Source organism: Xyrauchen texanus, chromosome 43 (genome assembly GCF_025860055.1).
Source record: "Xyrauchen texanus isolate HMW12.3.18 chromosome 43, RBS_HiC_50CHRs, whole genome shotgun sequence".
Classification (NCBI taxonomy): Eukaryota; Metazoa; Chordata; class Actinopteri; order Cypriniformes; family Catostomidae; genus Xyrauchen; species Xyrauchen texanus.
In genome coordinates this window covers 27,484,075-27,504,711 of record NC_068318.1, presented here as the reverse complement: position 1 = coordinate 27,504,711, position 20,637 = coordinate 27,484,075, and the positions used below count along the sequence as shown (strand labels likewise).

Below are 20,637 nucleotides of genomic sequence, written 5' to 3'. Positions count from 1 at the left end.
ATAGAACCCATTTTATTTATAGATTCTATAAAGAACAGGAGCCTAGTGCAGGTGTAGAGAAGCTTAAAGGCCAAAACAAAGAATAATCTGAGCATAAATAATGCTCTAAAAGGAATATTTTGGGTTAGGTACAAGTTGAGCTCAACTGACAGCATTTGTGGCACAATATTTATTACCACTAAAAAACAAATGTTTGCCAACCGTTATTTTAAAAACTCAAAAATCGTGGTTACAGTGAGGCTCTTACTACATTTTCGTGCACACTTACTACAATATTGTGCCACAAATGCTGTTGTTTGAGCTTGACTTGTATTGGACCTGAAATATTCCCATTAGGTAGACATGGTTCTAAATGTAAATATTAGTGTCATTATAGGACCTTAAATGATCCCTAATTATTTAGATTGTACATTCTTTATGCTCTCTAAAAAGGGTTTCATTTAGCAGAAATAAGACTCTGCTATGGTTAGCCAATGCAACCTAATCTGATGGTATTTCTTACAACTATATTTTCCAAGTGTTCAATAAAAATTGATTTAAAGTATTTTAAATACTGTATATAAGAACTAGTGCAACTGTTGTTGATCGAAATTTGGAAAACAGGTTTATTGCTGTCAAACGATATGGCAGTGTTTTCGATAGGAAATGTGTGTAAAAACTTTGATATTACTTCGTCAAAACTTTATACTTTAATACTGGCACCACTTATGTTCAATTTGTAGACAGATTGCATATTTATTTATTAATGGACAACAAATATGCACTCCAAACACTTACTGATTTCTTTTATGTAATTTAATAAATTGGAATATAATAGGCGGTATTATAGGATTTTCTTGCCCAGTATCTTCTTTGGTTTTCTTGACAGGATCCTTTCAGCCACTGTGTGTCGCAGAAGTCTTCTCTTTTCCTCTGCTCACAATCTTCCTCTAACGCTTTCTCGAGGCAAAAGAGATTAATATCCATACGCTGGCATCACTTGACCTGATTTAACGCTCACAAACAATGTGTTATGCCACTATCATGGTTTTAAAAATGTGTTACCATTGATGCATCACTGTTTTCACTGTGAGCCAATAGAAGAAGACAGGGGTATTTCAGATCGATGCCCTTCCTCTGCCAGCAGGGGCTGCCCGTCTCAGGGGAAAGTGAGCTTTGGCAGAGCTGGAGCTGAGATAACTGGTGGTTAGTGGTGTAGACACACAGCTACTTCCTAATAACTAAATGCACTGGAATAGCATTTTTAATGTTTTTTTTTGTGTTGTTTTCCAGTGCAGTTACAGTTGCAGTCTTTTTCTCATGTGTCTGTTTTTCATGTATCTTTTCTCCATAGAAGGAAAGTGAATAGTGACTGAGACTAACATGCTGGCCAACATCTCATACAGGTTTTGAACGACATGAGAGTTAGTAAATGATGACAGAATTTCCAGAATTTTGGCTGAAATATTATTTTAATTAAACAAATCTTGCTGTAAAGATTTTAAATTGCAAAATGACATTTGTTAGTTGCTTGTCAACTTGCCTGACCCTGTTGAATGGAGGGATGCAGGAAATGAGGATATGAAGAAAGATAGAATGGACAAAGTGATAGACCTTGATGTCTTATGTAAGAAAGACTCACTGTTTGAAAAAGGCAGAAGATGCAGTACCACTTAGCTCTGCCTCTCACTCGTTTGTCTCCATTTTTGTTCATTTTTTTGGCTTTTTCAGAAGCATTCTATCACTCCCATCCTCCCTCTCTAGCCCACTTGTGTCAGACCGACCTTGTGTGTGTGTGTGTGTGGGGGGGGGGGGGGTAAATTGAAAGATTTGGGCTTAGAGAGGCAAGCGAAAAGAGGATGGGTGAATACGCGATACTAGCTATGCCGTAAATTCTACGTCATTTTGTGTTTTCAATACAATCTCCATGTCCTGCGCTATTTATAGAAGCCAAAGTGGGTCTTTTTCACCCATGGATTGCAGGGGTGGAGATGTTGAATTTCTAAGCCTTTTTCAGTCTGCGTAATCGAGAGAGAGACAGAAAAAGAGAACAGACCATGAAATTTCTTCCTCGGCACATCCCAGAAGACATTTTTTATTGCTTGGAGAGTGATCTTTCATAGCACAGGAGACTTAATTGAGTTCTCAGTTACGCTTCATTCCTTCCGAGAAATAAAAATAGCAACAAAATTTGACAAATGTTGACATGAGAACAGAGCTTTTAAATGAATGTGGACAGCATAGTTCAGAGACAATTTGATGAGAACTGTGATCATTTGGTCACTTTCAAATCATTCCAAGCTTTATGAATTTATTTGTATGTGGAACAGATAAGAGATGTTTAGCAGAATGTCCTGCTGCTCTTTTCCATACAATAAAAGTGAATGGGAATGGATGCTGTCAGGCTCCAAAAATGACAGCTGATGTAGTTGGGTGATCTGTTCTTTTGGTTTAATTATGCTAAGCTCAAGGCTGGACTGGGAAGAGAAATCGGCCCGGGATTTTACATGTCGCTGTCCTTTTCTGCAAATCGCAGCAGTGTTTTGTGGTCTGTTCTGCATAACGCGGCAGCTAATTTTCGCTTATCGTGGCCCATTCTGTACGTTTTGCAGACGCACCGCTCGGTTCTCGCGCTGGCCAGTCCGCCCATGATCGGCCCCACGGGGAAAATGCCCGGTATGCCAGATTGCCAGTCCAACCCTAGCTAAGCTCAATCAACAGCATAATGTTTTCCTGATGTTCCCATAATTGTCCCTTTCTTCATAATGGCCATAATGGCTTCTTTTCTTTAAAAAAGGCAAATATCAATGTTACAGTGAGGCACTTACAATGGAGGGAAATGGGGCCAATGTTTGAAGGCTTTAAATGTAGAAATGTTAAAACTATTATTTTCTTAAAGCATTTACATTAATCTTCTGTTAAAACTTGAGTATTATTTGTGCTGTAAGGTTGTTTTAAGCAATTTTATCACAATAAAATCATGTTACCTTGCATGTTATTTCAGTCTTGTGGCCATACCTTAACATTTACGGATTGGCCCCATTCACTTCCATTGTAAGTGGTAATCAACATTACCGCACAAACGCTGTCGATTGAGCTTAACATGTTTTTAACCCTGAATATTCCTTCAAGCAAAAGTCTGTTTGCTCTAAATTTACAAGATGATCACACAGGATTTCTAAATGCTGCTTCTGAATGTTGAAAATTGACCCCATACTGCCAAATTACTACCGAATTAAGTGTCATTCCCATCAGACATTTCAAAAGCGTTCACCTTTCCCTGTGGTACTAATATTCCTTTATAAACTGAGATGTAATCTTGTTCATCAATAATGGTGAGAGTGATGTTCAAGTTGCATTTTTGTTCTAAAATGAAATAATTCTCCACTGACAGTTACAGTGGGTAAAGGATTGGGGTTTGGGTTAGGGGGTAGAGTTAATTCATTATGCATTCTTGTTGACTATATGACATCCTTTACAACTAAATATATAAAACTTGCTTTTGGCTCCACCCTGTGAACATTTTACTTCAACAACACTTCCAGCTTTGGCCACTGGTGGCAGCGGTTTGAATTTCGTTAAGCACAGACCGATTACAGCAGCAAAACATTTGACTTCCTAACGCTGTCTGCCATTTAATCTCAATGCTGTTTGGTAATGATACAACATTTGTCTGTGTGTTTAGCACAAGTCATAGCAACAAAATGCATCACTACCTGGGACTTTTCGCACAACCTAATGTGAGAAATTGACACTGAGGGACGGCAGGTGAGTGTGAATGATTGAGTTGAGGTAAAGACAAAATCAGAGATGAAATGAAACCAGATATAAATGAAGAGTTGAGATGAGGAAAGGAACAAAACTTCTGAAGAGCTGCTACATTTTTGATGCTCTTAGAAGAACGTGAATGAATATTTTAAGATGTTTAATTCTGTGAATAAATCCTTTGAGAAATCGACATGAAATGTGTATTAAAGTGTATAACCTGTTCAATATTTCAAATCAGATTAAGATTTAAAATTATTTTTGTTCCCCTTTGTTTTGGTAGAAACCCCAAAGAATTCTGACTTATTAGTAAAAGGGTGCCCATTAGATGATGTCTGTTTATCACTCAAATGAAACCTAATCAGTATTACTATTGCTCACACTTTGTGTTAGGGATTAGAACAAACCTCAATCCTAAATATTAGATTTTGGCACGTAATTTGTCACACACAATTTGTGCTACAGACAAGATGAAGCTTGTAGAGGACAGAAGTGCTATTTCTTTTCTAATTATTCAGACTGAGTTTTTGCATAGTGTACAAAAAATAGGCGGGGAAACACTTGTATTGAAGGAAGGACCTGAGCCATACTTGAAATAGGGAATAGATAGACTCATAGAGACATTCAGTCTTTCTTGCATTCAGGTAAGTAGTCTCAAGGTCAGAGACATTTATTATTATTATTATTATTATTATTATTGTAGGACAGCTACTATGGAACAATGTATGTACTGTTCTGTATGTATGTGTGTATGCATTACTCAAATGAAGTCCGTGCAGCACAGACAAATGTGAATCTATCTGCTCACATCTAACTGACTGCCTGTCGCGGTTTCCAATGGGATTATCCCTGACCTCACATCGATAAGACGAAGTACTTATTAACATTACTGTCAGAATTATCCATTTTGTTTGTGGCTCATATATGGCCTGTGTATGCGCGTGTCATGCTTCCGGTGTCGTACCTGTTTGTTCTCGATTTTATGTTAATTTCCATGAGATAAATGGCCCTCGTTTGCTTTATGTGTTATACAGCACTGTTTAAATAAAAGTTTTTTATCTCTCATCATGTTCTAACTGTCATGTTGTTCCAAACTTGTTTGTCTTTCTTTCTTCTGTGGAACACAAAAGGAAATGTTTTGAAGAATGATCACACTACTGTTCTCTATACAATGAACTGCCAAGCTCCTAAATCAAAAAAGCACCATCAAAGTAGTCCATAGGCATCATGCTCAATTTTGGAGCTAAAAACTGCAACAACAAAAAAAAAAAGCCTTTGAATTTACATGATTTAATCATGTACATCGGTTCCACATGAATCAGTTAAGTTACATCAACATATTTTTCCTCTTTGTTTCGCTCATTAATTCATTGTCAGAAAAAATTATTTGTTCATGTGATTTTAACATAATGGAATAAAGAGGCTACTTAAAGTGATAGTTCACCCAAAGATGAAAATCCTGTCATCATTTACTCACCCTCATGGCATCCCAGATGTGGATGACTTCCTTCCTTCTGCTCAACACAAATAAAGATTTTTAAATGACTATTTCAGCTCTGTAGGTCCAAAAAATGCAAGTGAATGGTGACCTGAACTTTGAATTGCCAAACATTACATAAAGTCAACATCAAAGTAAACCATAAGATTCCAGTGTTTAAATCCATGTCTTCTGAAACAATATGATAGGTGTGGGTGAGAAACAGGCCAGTATTTAAGTTCTATTTTACCATAAATCTCCACCTTTGACTAGCCCCTACCAGTAGGTGGTGATATGCACAAAGAATATGAGAGTGTGGAAGTGAAGATTTATAGTAAAAAGGACTTAAATATTGATCTGGTACTCACCCATATCTCTTTTGAAGATATGGATTTAATCACTGCAGACGTATGGATTACGTTTATGCTGACGTGATTTTTGGAGATTCAACGTTCTGGCCATCATTCACTTGCATTGTATGGATCAACAGAGCTGAAATATCCTTCTAAAAGTCTTCATTTGTGTTCTGCAGAAGAAAGAAATTCACACATCTGTACTGGCACTTTGGACTGCATTAATCGAAAGCAAAGAAAACAAGTTTAAAAGAGAAACAACTTTGTTGTGTAGATCACAAAAAATATGATTTAGTTAATCGTACAACCTTCGTTTTACCGTTCTTAATTTTCAGTGTGTAAACATTCTGTCTAATGATATGAGGGTGAATAACAATGACACAATTTGAATTTTGGGGTGAAATTTGTCTGGTGGCTATACGTTTTCTAAATGGCTAAGAGATGGTACTATCAGTCAGGACACACACAGTGGCTTTGCATCATGCATGTTTAATGAATGCAAAGCAGTTCTGCAAAATGAACAATACTGTGTGTGAATGTCTGAAACAGACGATGTTAATTAAATAACATAGACACACTGATACTTTAATACTGACAAAACAGGTTCCAACTTGGAGCACCAAACCATAACTTTTTATTTAACCTGGTGCACTACTGTAAGCATTACAGCAGTGGAAAAATGACTTAAATCACCACGGGTGATTTGTACTTCCATGCGCACACAGTTAAAGTTGTGTGATTACAGCACACGGTTGTGACAGAGCCAGTTTGAGCATGTATGGAAATGCGCGTTCATGTGTTCGAGAGTGTTTCTGGCTGCTGGCGCGTGCTCTCGTGCTGACTTGACGTTATGCATGCTGACGGCGCCTGGCTCTGATTTCTGATGTGTTCTGAAGTTCACAATGAGCCTCCGGTGAAGAGACCGCCTTAATCTAGATGAATCATCCACGGCGACAGAGAGAGAGAGAGAGACAGAGAGACAGAGAGAGAGTGAGGTAGAGGCAAACATGAGTTAGCCAGATACTTCAACTGAGAATAAGGCAGGAAGGTTAAATTTAGAGATGACCGATATTCTTATTTATTTATTTGTTTGTATCCTCGATATAGATTATTTTTGTGCCCACTCTTTTTTCCATAAAGTCCTTCATAAATGAGTTCTAAGCCATGATCCAAACAAACCTGCTCCGAAGTGAATCACAGCATTACAAACTTTGATTTGAAGCAAAAAAGTATTTGAAAAGTGGACAAAGACAAAGGTGCAAGACTGTGTACTTGAATCCCATTAGGCATTGTAAATTAATTAAACTAAATTTAAAACAGTGTAAAAATATAAAATTGTTGACTTATAGTTGTTTAAAGGGATTAGAAGTATAGAAACTATGTTTAAATTTTATTGCTACAAATATATTTAAACAATATCACACGAGCAAGAGTGCTATATGGGCCTACATCAGCACTGCTGTGATTTGGCTGCAGGACGAGTGCCGCAGTTAATCACAACAGTGCTGATTTAGGGCCATATAGCAAGATTGCAAGTGTGATATTGCTTTCAACAGTTCAATGAACAAGTACATTTAAAAACATTTGGAAAAACTGAGTACTGTCATAAAAACGCACTTGGGCATGGAGAGAGAGAGAGAGAGAGAGAGAGAGAGAGAGACGGAGTGTGTGAGATCAACTGTTGCCACACCCAAGCAGAGATGCTGTCAGCTTTCTGAAGGTCATCTTTATCAGTGGTAAAATAGCCGTCCAATTGGAGGTAGTCCTCTCTATTTTGCGTTAGCAAAAGTCATTCCCTATAGAAACTGCAATGTCTTCTGCCATTTTAAACAGTATGTATCCAATGTGGAAATTCTGATAAGAGGTAAGCCCCTTGAGTTCTGTAATCAAACAGTCTGTTGTGTCTCTCAGCTGTGATGAGCCAGGGATCATGGAGCGCTGTTCTATGTAAACAATGACTAACGGATTCACTTCACGTCACCAACTGGCTCATATTACACACAAAAATGTTCTTTTGCCACCACCTGCTGACTAACATATGCAAACAAAAAAAACAAAAAATTATGCAAACAGATCAAAATGTAAGTCCTTTTTTACTCTAAATCTTTTTTAATAACTCCAAAGATCTGAACATCACATGTGGTGCCTGTTTAGTTTCACTTTAACATCTGAAAGTGAATGTGAACGTGGAGATATAGAGTTAAAAAGGACTTAAATATTGATCTGTTTCTCACTCACATCTATTATATCGCTTCTGAAGACATGGATTTAACCACTGGAGTCATATGGATTAATTTTATGTTTTCTTTATGTGAGCTACAAATGTCTGATCACCAATGGACCTACAGAGCAGAGATATTCTTATAAAAGATAATCGTTTGTGCTCTGCAGAACAGAGAAAATCAAACACATTTAATGTGGATGTAGCTGTGGTAATTTGGTGTTGGAGAAATTTGTTGAGAAATGTTTGAGCTCATAACCCATAATTTCATGGAAATGTTTCTAGTCAATGTCTTGCTATGCTCAGCTCCTAATATTTCATTAGCTAGAAATTGCTCTTTGTGAGTGCACAAAGTAAATGTATTGGTCAAAATGAGTGAGAACCCTATCTCTGCTGAAACTCTACAGGAGACACGTGATATTACGGAGGTCTTTTTTCTCAGGAGAAATATCTGAGAGGCAGGAGACTTCAAAAGTGAAGTGTGTGATTTCTGCACCAGTAGTGGCACTGAACAAAACTGCAAAAATAATTACTGTTTTCAAACACTTAAACACTCCCCCATCAGCCATTGGTTGCAAAATCTCAATTTTCTTTTAAATTAATGTCACTGCTGGAATATCAAAGAGAGCTCACTTGTGATTTTTATTTCTTATGAGGAAGAAAGGAGAGAGGTATAAAACATCAAGACATCAACAGAGCCCCAAACAGGAAATGATAAGTCTTGGTGGTCGAGTGCCATCCCAGCAGGTGAATTCTGGGAATGGCTTCCCATCCCCCCTTAATAACCTGCTGTGCCCTTTCGGACAATGCACTGTGATTTGGCAGCCCTAAGTGTATCCGTTCCTGGTGCGGCACCACCTCACCTTCCCTCATGTGGCTTTTGTGTTTTTACTGCCCGGTCTTTGATCTCAACTTTGGCTCTCGTAGCTGGGCGGCACGACTCAGCGCCGTGCAAGTGATATTTATAGCTCCATAGCCCCGCATCCATATGTGTGTAATCGACTGTGTTCATACACACTCTTGTGTATGTGCGCACGTGTGTGTATGTGTGTGTGTGTTTGGATTAGTGTCTTCAGCATCTTGCTCCGGGGAAAGTGATATGCTCGTCCGTGCGAGTCTCTTTGTCTCTTTTGCCTTGTTTGGATGGATGGTTTAAAACGGAGCAGCTGAGAGTGAGAAATAGGGAGGGATGAGTGAAAGAGCAAGTGAACCGGGAGGGAAGAGGGGGGAAATGAAGGGAGGGTGATGGAGAGAGAGAGAGAGAGAGAGAGAGAGAGTGTGTGTAAGCAAGTGAAGAAGCAATCTTGGCTTTTCTCTTCTAGCAGTACTTCACACTGAGACACATGTCTTCTCTTCCTGATCCCTCTATCCTCTTTTCCATTCCATTTCCTCCCTTCCTGTCACCTTGACGTCTAGCTTCACCACCCCTGGATCATCTACGTCCTCCCCAAAATCCATCTTTCTTAGAAGATAAGCTTGCAGACCTCATCTCATTCGTAATCCATGCATGGAGATATGTGGATACACTCACACGCATGCAACCGTACACACATGTGCATACAGCCACTTTGACTCTTGCACACACGAAATTAGCACAAGGGACTTTACTATGGGTAACTGTGTTAAGTCGCCGCTCAAGAATATTTCCAAGAAGGTAAGATGCTCTTTGTAAATGCACCCTTTATGTGCCCCTTGTGAATGTATGCGTGAAAGTGTGTGTGTGTGTGCACACTACGGACCGGACCCAGACCTGGACTGTGTTGCTTGGACTGTCAGTGATGAGTGTAATAGTTGTGCTCTGTATTCCATAGGAACAGTGCTACTGTATACAGTATCATCATGGTAATTCACAACATGGAAAATGTAGATTGAATGATCCAACACAATTGTTGAATTTGTTGAGTTTTTGTTAAAGTTGGTTCTGGTAATTGATCTGCATGTCATTGGAGAGGAAAAGCCATTGTATTTGTTAGAAACTAAGAATTGAACCTGTAGTAGTGATGTCAGCTGATATATTACTGTTTTGAAATTGATTAACATATTAACAGAATTGATCATTTTACCCTGTCTCAGATCTAAAACCTTCCAAAAGCTTTGTCAATGTATTTTGCACAATTTCAAGATTTTAATATTTTAAAATAAAAGATTAAATGTTTTTATTAAATTATTTAAAATAAAGATTGATTTTATTTTTGAGTTAATGTGTAAAATAAATAGTCTTTTTAATTCAACAATTTACTGTACTTGTCATATATCCTGTTAGATTAGAGTAAAAGACTGGCAGCTGTGGTTGCAAGAAATTCACCATAAAAACAGTGATTACATTTCAGGCATTTTGGTGCCTGTATATTTCACAGTTCATTACCCATATCATGAAATTAGATAACGTCAAGATACCAACAGACTGGAACTACAAAAATCTGCTTTGCAGTTTTTATAAATGTGGGCTACTGTTAACCACAGGTTGTGACATAAGTGATAAAACAAAAGGACACATGATGACAAGAGTGGCCCTTTAAGGAGCAATGGCCTAAACATCTGTATACATACGCAGTGTCACTCACTCAAACAAACAACAACATCGGGTAGGGTAGCACACATGACATAAAAATAATGGAATAAACGTTAACAAAATAACACAACAAGTAACACAAACACTCTCATGTGCATAACCGATGTCAAAAATATGAAGCAACATAAATATTTCTGTAAAATATAATCAAATGGGATGAATCCCACAGGGACTTCTATGAGTGCAAAATTATTGTTTTTCACTGTAATTTTAACAATAATATATATATATATATATTAAATGTTCAGAATTTGTATGGTTTTATTCATCTATTAATAATCCAATATTTCTGTGTTAGCCAGTAAAAAAACCCATATTGATTGACCATGAAGTACCAAAAACATTATTCCGTGGAACATCTGATATCCCCTAATATGGCTTGACCTGTATCAGGGTGTATTTGACCTGGGAAGACTTGCTAGAAGACTGGCTAGACCGGTTTCTGAATTAATTTAACGTTTAATGATACGCTGCATTAGTATACAAGCATTTAAATGAGATTACACAGCAAAAAAGTTTTTAAAGGAATATTCCGGGTTCAATACAAGTTAAGCTCAATCCACAGCATCTGTGGCATAATATTGATTATCACAAACATTTATTTAGACTCTGTGGCAGGGCGGAGGGCGGGGCTGGGTGGTGATTCTACACACCAGGCCCCACCTTCCGCCCTGCCACAGACTCGTCCCTCTTTTTTTTTTTTTTAAACAAAAATCGAGGTCACAGTGAGGCACTTACAAACAGGGGCGGAGCCACTCAAAGCCACACCTCTCCTGTGCATCCTCCTTAGCAGGTCACTGTCTTTATCTTCAACATATTGTAGGCTTTTCAAAGCTCATAAAAGTTCTTTGCAAGTTCCTCCCAGGCATCTCTATGTAACGTGGGATGTATTTCATATTTGTGTGCTCAAAGATTAGTCTGATAATTGTGTGATATCATGCACCAAGCACCTGCTCCTCTCCTAGTGTGCCTAATTGCACAGGTTTGTAAGAACGCAAGAGCTTACACCACTGCAGCCTTAGCCACAGCATGAAGGTCATGTGCAAACAGAGGGCAGTTGTAGTGCATGTTTGCATGCACACACACGCACACGCACACACACACACACACACACACACACGTACATATTTGTGCAGCTATCCTTATAAAGACTCTCCATAGACATAATGATTTTTATACTCTACAAACTTTAGATTCTATCCCCTAACCCTCACAAAACACTTTCTGCATTTTTACATTTTCAAAAAAAACATTGTTTAGTATATTATTTTAAGTGATTTGAATTATGGGGACACTAGAAATTTCCCCATAAACCACATTTATAGCATAATACCCTTGTAATTACCAATTTGTAACCTAATAAATTGTCCTGGTAAACCACCCAAACCTGCCCAAACACACACCCATACATGCACCATGCGGCCACATTTGAGTGATGATGTCAAAAAGCTTGACCATTGGTAACATGGTAAAAGGCTTTGCTTTGCATGGAAAGATTTTCAGTATATATGGCTAAGTTACACTGCTACAGAGTTTTTGGGCAGTGTGTGTCTGTGCCCTCAATCTTCGTACCAGTCGGATACAGATTAATTTGGCTGCAGGTGGTAAAACAAGATAGCTGGAAGGTAAGAGAAGGGAAACAGAGGAGATAAAAAAAGAAGAAGACATAATACTCAAGGCATTACAACTTTAAGTCAATAAAATCTTTTACTTTTAAAGTCAACTTGAAACGGCTTTTCTAACTCTAACCAAAGCTACAGTATTTTACTATTCAAACCATTTTTATTATATTACACTCTGGAAGACGGTGATGTGGAAGACAAAAAGGGCTTGACGTGGCCTAAGAGAGAATTGTGATGTCAGCGGAAAAATAAAGTCTTTTCAGAGGCGGAGCTTGTCATTACATTGTGATACATCATAATTTTTATTTTTATTTATTTATTTTATTTTTTATTTGAAATTTCATGCACCAATGAATCTTGCACAATCATACCAAGAACATGCATTAAAAAAGTAGGCTTAATAGTTTTTATTGCATCATGAATCCCAATAACAACTAGCATATCACTGGCATAATAACAAGTCTTTTTTTCTTTTAACTTTTTTTTTGATTGTTTAAACAATTTGAATTTCAAAGTCATTAGAAATAAATACAAACATTTATGTTTGGATTTTAGTTTGATATATTTCAGATGCTGTTTTCAGTTATGTGTTTGAGGGAGTTTAGCTTTATCTTTTATTTCCACAGTTGTTAGATGACGTCAGTCTTCTCTTTAATTAACCCATGGCTCTGTCTTTAATTGGGGAGATGCTCTTTTGTGTGAGTGATATTTTGCATGCTCTTCACCTCCTCGGTCTAATAATTGGTCATTATAATGTTCTGGCTGACTGCTTTCATTCTCGCCCTGATGAACCCTCTCTGAGATCCACCCCTGATATAGATGAGCAGTCGAGTTTTACCCCTTCATCACATTCACAAACCTTCACTGACTGTATGAAATCTAAATTGGACTTTTGCGGTTTTAGTCCATGTCTACTGTGAAACCATATACAGAACCATATACAGTATTTGCTAATGTACTTCCAACTGACAAAATTAACAAAAAACTAATTCAAAATGAATCATTAGTGTAACCGGTCCTGCTCAACACAGGATTCGAACCAGTGTCTCCAGCATGGGAGGCGGTCATGCTAACGAGGAGGCTAAAGGCTTCAGCCTCTATCAGTCACTAGTGCGCCTCTTAATGCCAGTGGAGTAAGGTTTACACACCTCACAGCTATCATGTACCAGCTGGCTCCCATTACACTTACCCTCCTAAACCTCATTCCCATCAGGGTCACGGCACCACTGTAACTTGTCCTGCTTGACCCTCTATGAGCGGGATTCGAACCGGTGTCAGCCGGCATGGGAGGTGGGTGCTGTAACGGGGAGGCTAAAGACTACAGCCTCTTGTATCAGTCGCTAGTGCACCTCTTGAGGCCAGGGGACTGAGGTTTACACATACCGCACAGATATCACGCACCAGCTGGCACCCGTTACATTAGCAGATATGCACACAGTTCATTTACAGTCTTTCTCTTACAGGAAAATGGACCAAAAATATTTATGACATGTCTTGCACTACACAGATGTTTGTACAATCAGAAGCTCTCTAGAATTAGAATGACCCTTCCCTCAATACCACATCTCAACGATTAGCAAATAACAAATCATGGTTCATGGCCGTGATGTAACAAAATCCTAGTAGCTATATAAAGAAAAGATCCTTTCAATATGTCCTTCCCAAACTTCCTCTTTCAATAAGAAAATCAAGCAATTTCATAGAGTCTTTTAGGTTATTTGAGGATTTGCTCTTGTATTATATCATCGAGTAGGTTTTCATATCCTCTCTTAGTGCCGTCATCCCCTCATTTTCAAACTTTGATCCTCAAAACACTTGTGATATATTGGTTTCATTTTAAAAACATGACAAAGATGAAGCGAGAGACGGTGAACCAGTTGGATTAGCTTTTTTAAACGTTTTAAGCTCCGTGTGATTTATTTATTTTTGGCAGCAATCAAATGCGATGGTATTGCAGGGTACGCCATGAGTACGAAAGTGGATGAATTGTTCAGTTTGAATGATATCTGATCTTAAAGGTTCTGTCAGTTGCTCAGAGGGGAGAGAGAATAGAGGGCAGAGCCAGGCATGATGTGATTTTCTGAAGTTGGACATACTCCTGCATTTACAAGCTATGTTGTTCTTGGAATACACTTCCTATCAAGTTAATATAGTTCTAATGATGCATTACATTCGGACTTGGGATATTTATATTATTACCTTCAGACCTTATATGACAGACTTGGAAGAACAAAGCCATATTCTTCTCATTGACTTATTTTGCACCGTATAATAAAAGGCTTTCAGTGAGTTTTAAACATACTGTTGGAGCTGACTGTGGACTGTACAGTGAATTGACTGACTGGTCAAATGCCCCTTGATACATAACCAATTCCTATCCATTGTATCTCCACCAATGTGTCCATCCTTTAAGCCCATCAGGCATCCATGTGTTTTCTAATTGTGTCTTTACCCCACGTTTCCTCTTCATTTGGCCGGGGTGGCTATGCTCAGGACTGCAAACGCAGCTACAAAGCAGTGCAGTCATGTGATGAAGGGGTGACATCTGGAGAGGCCCTGGCGGCCTCGGCTCAAAACTCAACATATATGCACAATGTGCTCGGACCTGCATGCATCTTCCTGCGCAAGGGCTTCGCTGAGAGCCGGAAGGCTGTACGTAAGTCTGGACATGCACATCAACACACATGCAAAAATCGCCTGCAAGTTCTTTATTTATAAGTGGAAATTTAAGAATTAAGAGAGAAAAAACAACATACACTGCAAGTAGTGTCAGATTAATTCAGGTTCCATGAAATTCAGTCTGGGTAGGTGACAACAAAGTCAACCTGGTTTCATAGAATCACATTACTGTAACTATATTAAGTACATTTTGATGTGGCTCATTGTACATCTCACGGCAGTTTCTTGGTAACATAAGCACTTACCATTTACCCTGTTCCTCCCACAATGCAACCATATGACATCAAAACACTTTTATCATACTGCATGACTTGTATGGTGATACATTTTGACGTTTTGCATTATACAGTAACCAACTCCACTTACAAGCTTGTTCGGATATAGTCAAATCACGTAGTAGCTCACCTGATAGAGCAAGCAAGCCTCACGTGAGCCAAAAGTGTCATAGAAGTGCCACAAAATGACATGGTTGCTTCAGCAATTGCATTTTTCATCTAACCTGTGACTGAGACACTATCTGTTAGGTTGTTAATTTAAAACTCGATAGAGCATTAACCTTAAAAACCTCATCTGTTTTGGAGAACATTTAACTTTTTCACTTTACACACACACACACACACACACACACACACACACACACACAGTTCATGTTCCCTAATGCATTAGCTAATGTTAACGTATATAATCTTATTGTAAAGTGTAACCAAACAGTCAAACAGTCAAACAATGGATGTGCATCAACATACTAAAATTCTGTTGAGCAACAAGACTGTTCTGCTCAAATGCAGACGTTTTGTCGTTGGTTGTAAAGAACACAGCGCTACATGATTTGGGTTGATGTAGGAACCACAGGGATCTGCCTTTATTAGCCTCTTCAGGGGGCTCGGGTCGGAGTCATGTCATTTAGTTCTTCAGCAAGAGCTCAGAGATTGCTCGAGGTGAGCCCTGCAAGCAGATGTGTTCAAGGAGATGTAAAGAAAAAACTGATTATAAGAGATCAATCCTGAGTTTGTATTTGCTGTTCCAAATGACTTAATCCAAATGGGAAAATTGTATTTCATTTTTTTTTTTTTTATCTTTTGTTAATGCTGTAATGATTTGCTTTTTCTCTCAAGCAGAAACTGGTGCATTGAATTAAATGACTGCATTCTTCCAAACAGGAGGATGACAACACTTTGCTTGTATCATTTGTAGTGACTTAATTGAAATGAAATAGGCTAGTGCAACACATGCCACCATTTGTGTGGATCATTATTGATTGTTCTGTTTCTTTAATTGCAGAACAGGGAGTTGAGACCAGAGGAAATGGATGGTAAGTTCTATTCATTGTTGGTTAAAGATGGAAAAAAAAAAATATGTCATTAGTTACCCTCTTGTTCCAAAATTGATGTTAAGCCTGGTGCAAATCTTCTTGATATATATATGAATATATGTGAGGGCAAATTAGATTTGAGAGCTATGTTATGTTTGAACACTTGATTCATTTGGAAGTTTAATCTAGTCAAAATCAGTGCTTGAATTGAGGGGGACTGGGGGTCCGGGAACCCCCATAAAAACATATTAAATAGTCTGGGGGTGGTTTCCCCAAATATTTTTATTTTAGTATAGATAATAATGACATATCTCACTCTTATATAAAATAGCACTATAAAATATATATTTTACAGATTAATCCACTACCCCCTCCCCCCATCGCCCCACAAACCCTCAAGGGGTAGGTACCCCCCATAAGACTGGAATCAATTGGAGCACTGGTCAAAATAAACACTGTCAATCGATTTAATTTTTTAATCAAATTAATTATAGTATATGATGATTTTTTTTTATCTAATTAACAGCATACATCATTATTTGCTGCAAATGGCCCTCATAAATAAAATCTATGTATAATAATAAATTATTAATTAATTATATATGTAATATATACAATACATATAATAATTCTGATAATTACATTACATTATTGTGGCAGACGAGTAAATTATTGATTAGGCAATACAAAAAGTGTCTTTAGAAGGCAATATATTGTTCTATTTCCATATCATTGAACATAAGCCACCCATTTTCCATTTGCGTTTACGTACACATGCATCAGACGGATGCTTTTGGAGCATCTCACTTTGGTTGCATCGCATTTTAGGAAACTGTACGAATAAAAATCAATTTTGAAACTTCGAAAAACCAGCACGAGAGCCATGCATTTGGAGTTGCGCTCCGTCCAGCTGTGTTTGAACACAAGTACGCGTCCTCATCTTGTACGTCTGCTGTTACTAAATGTAAGTGTGGTTCATTGCCTGTACAGCTGCAGTTGCGCTTACTGCCCCTTCCTGATTGAGACTCGTAAAAATGGAGGTGGTACAGTACTTCAAGCTTGAATTGCTCCGGTGGTAGGAAAATTCCTTATTACAATGCTTATTACATGAATCTGATTTGAATTGATTTCTGTCTTGCTTTCTGTCTTCACAGAGCTACGAGAAGCTTTCAAAGAGTTTGATAAAGATAAAGACGGTTTCATTGGCTGTAAAGACCTTGGGAACTGCATGAGAACTATGGGATACATGCCTACAGAAATGGAGCTCATTGAACTGAGTCAACAGATTAACATGAACTGTAAGCAACAGCAATGCTTATAGAACTATTTTCAAACTTCATTCGATTGCTTGGTCTGAACCCCGAGAAGTTACTTTTACACCAACCAAACCGATTTCTGATCTTGGACCCACTTTATATTAAGTGGCCTTAACTACGATGTACTTATCCATATGATACAATGTACTTATTATGTACATACATGTTGTGGCATTGTAATTACATATAAAGTACCTGCATTACCTTACATTTGTAGTTACACTGTTACTCCAAGTTCTAACTCTAACCCCTTATCCTAACACTAACACTACCCTTACTCCTAAACCTACCACTACCCTTACTCCTAAACCTACTGGTACCTCAACCTCACTAGTAGCAAATGTGGATATTAGTCTTGTATGAATTTAATGTTAATACATAATAGTTAAGGCCACCTAATATAAAGTGTGACCCTGATGTTAAACCGACCTCGGTTCACACCAACAAAGCATTGTATGTCTAAATTCATATCACATTTGTGTTCTCTGTATTATAGTGGGTGGACATGTGGACTTTGAGGACTTTGTGGAGTTGATGGGCCCTAAACTTCTGGCTGAAACTGCAGATATGATTGGAGTAAAAGAGCTAAGAGACGCCTTCAAAGAGGTGAGGAGTGCCAGGTGACGCCACCTAGCAGAAGTAAAACACACAAATACAATCAAAGAAGTGCAAATAATGAGAAATACTGTAGTAATCGTGGATGAAGACATAACATTAGCTACATACCGTAGTTAGGCTGACTGACTGATTCAGGACATAAAGACCATGGTAATTTGGATCCAAACTGCAGATATGCTCGAGAACATTTTAATCTCCTATTAACACAATTCTTTTTTCTCCTCTCTCAGTTTGACACCAATGGAGATGGTCAGATCAGTACAGCAGAACTAAGAGAAGCCATGAAGAAGCTGCTCGGACAGCAGGTGACAGTACTGTTCTCATCTGAAAGCTTTGTCGATCTCAACCATTTCTCCTTTCATTCTTATATAGAATTTTCTCTCCATCAGGTGGGTCACAGAGATCTGGAGGACATTCTGCGGGACATTGATTTAAATGGAGACGGACATGTTGACTTTGAAGGTGAGCCACCTCATGTGTTGATTTGGTGCTGCTATTTAGTAACGCTAATTTCACTGCAGCAGTGCCTGCCATTACATGCCTAGTGTAGTTCCCCAGTATAATTTCAGATTGTGTAACAGATCATTATTTGTTGTTTAGGTGGAAAAGCCAAAATGATCCAAAAACAAATTAGATTCATATTCACACTTCTGTCCATTTTTTGGATAGGGATCAATCTCAAAAACTCTTTTTTACTCAATTATCAAATAGTTATCAATGTTTTGAAGAATATTTAAAAGGGGTATACCTTTAAAAAGAATCCTTGGTCCTGTGCACGATATAAAGACATTCTCTAATGCTCTTAAGACGTACTTCCACCAAGACCATTAATTTGCAAAAATGTGTCATTCAGAAATCCTCATGGTTATGATGTTGCATTACATATCAATGCCTATTCGGTATTCAGCACTGGCGTTCTTGCAGTGAAGAACGCCAGTGTAAGCTATACCAGTACATGGAGGTTAGCAATCATAACAAGTAATTTACAGATCAATGACGTGACAGTAATGTTTTTGTTGTTCAAAAATACGAAAAAAGAAATAATATTAAATTCACATAAAATAATTACTTTATACACCTCTTCTATGATGAACATGTTTTAAATGTCATGAGATTTTTTTCTTGGGCTTAAAGTAATAAATAAAATTCTCTTGGTGTAACTGTCTGAAAAAAAAAACCTCCAGTCTCATTAAAATATAAAAGCTAATATTCTTGAAAAAGGTTTGCAATAGAAGTGCAAAATAATCAATTATTAATTAGCCAATTAATAATCAATTAGCTTTTAATAACAAGCAGTGAAACAGAAGCAGTTTTGTTTTAAAACGTAATATTTGAAAAACTTTTGTCCACCAAATCAAAGTCAGGTTGTGTAACCAACATGTAGGTTGCCAGGTTGCCATTTTGTTGGTTGTGTCATGTGATACAAAAAAAAAAAAAAAAAAGTAAAAAAAACAGAGAGGACCCCTTTAGAACCTCATGACAGTTTTAAAACAGTATACTGTAAGTTATACTGACAATATTATTTAAATAGACATTTACCGGTAGTTCAGGTCATGTGGTGTAAACCTGAGAAAAGTTTGACTAAAAAAAAATTGGTGATATTTGTAAACAATATTTTTTATCTTGAGAAATATGTTAGAAAACATTTTTGAAATCTTTGATTAAGTTGTGTACACAAGTCTTTGTACACAAATATTTTTTTTTTGAAACTGCTACAAATGTTTTTTCCAAACATAAAAGACACAAAGATTACACTTCTAGAAATTCAACAATTGTGTTTGAATTATTTTTTTTTATATTTACCATTTTTATCACCTCGGACAACCTTATTTGTCAATGACCGTTATTGGGCGTTCACACTGGTTTTGAGCACGCACATTTTTCTCGGACAACGCAATGAACCAGGATATGATGTCACGCTTCTGGTTTCAGTAAATAACACTCACAGCAAAAAATTCGATTATTTTTTAAATGTTAATATATTCTGTCTACTCACTTTCTAACAACAATAAAAACACATCTTTGAAATATGTCTTTTGAATTGAGCCAAGAGGCCAATGTGTGACGTTTCAATCTTCTATTGCTCACACATCCTCTCATTAAGTAGATGAGTCTCAGTCTCCAGCATTTGGATGTGTTTGAATAGGAGTGAATGGAGCACAAAGTGTAGTGTGACTGCCTCTTTACATTGAGACAAATCAGTACAGAGATACAGTAGCAAAATCAACCTGTTTAAAATTAACATGAAATGGCAGATTATCTCTTAACCATGGGATTATTTCACCTCTCAGATTAACCACGCACACAAAAGAGCAGAAAAACATGAAGGACAAAAATAGCCACCGCTGTAATTCTTGTTGAACATTGTGATGGCTGGAGGTGTGACAGTCGAAGGTCCTCTTGTTGTATTTCGAGCTCAAGCTTACTTTGACTCATCTGAGGTCAATAGGATTTTTTTTCCCAGCCCATTTTACTTCCGTAATGTGAAGCAATATATTCAATGAGAAACACTGTAGGGTGGGACAGGATTTTATCCATTGGGAATTGATTGGATCATTATAAATTGTTGCCGTGATAGGTGGTTGGAGGGGAGGGGTTAAAATTAAGAGGGCTTGGTGACATCAGCCAAAAAGGAAATTTGTTTCAGTGACGAAGAAAGTAATTACATTTTATTGAAAGGTTACAAAGACAGGATAAAACGATGAAATAACACACATTAAGAC

At 37.6% G+C, this 20,637-nt stretch overlaps 1 protein-coding gene across 5 annotated transcripts in view; it reads left to right on the top strand.

Annotated features, from left to right (window-relative positions):
* Positions 1-20,637, top strand: part of cabp1b (calcium binding protein 1b) — a 28,555-nt gene that overhangs the window by 4,614 nt on the left and 3,304 nt on the right. The window contains exons 1-8 of one of the 5 annotated variants that reach the window (XM_052116329.1): positions 9,130-9,449; positions 13,895-13,900; positions 14,483-14,641; positions 15,950-15,980; positions 17,135-17,278; positions 17,793-17,902; positions 18,145-18,219; positions 18,304-18,376. In XM_052116329.1, coding sequence (XP_051972289.1) covers positions 9,303-9,449; positions 13,895-13,900; positions 14,483-14,641; positions 15,950-15,980; positions 17,135-17,278; positions 17,793-17,902; positions 18,145-18,219; positions 18,304-18,376 — 745 coding nt within the window. In that variant the 5' untranslated portion in view covers positions 9,130-9,302. Of the gene's footprint in view, positions 1-9,129; positions 9,450-13,894; positions 13,901-14,471; positions 14,646-15,949; positions 15,981-17,134; positions 17,279-17,792; positions 17,903-18,144; positions 18,220-18,303; positions 18,377-20,637 lie in introns of those variants that run through there. The other 4 variants (XM_052116326.1, XM_052116325.1, XM_052116327.1 and 1 more) reach the window with 4 other exon arrangements.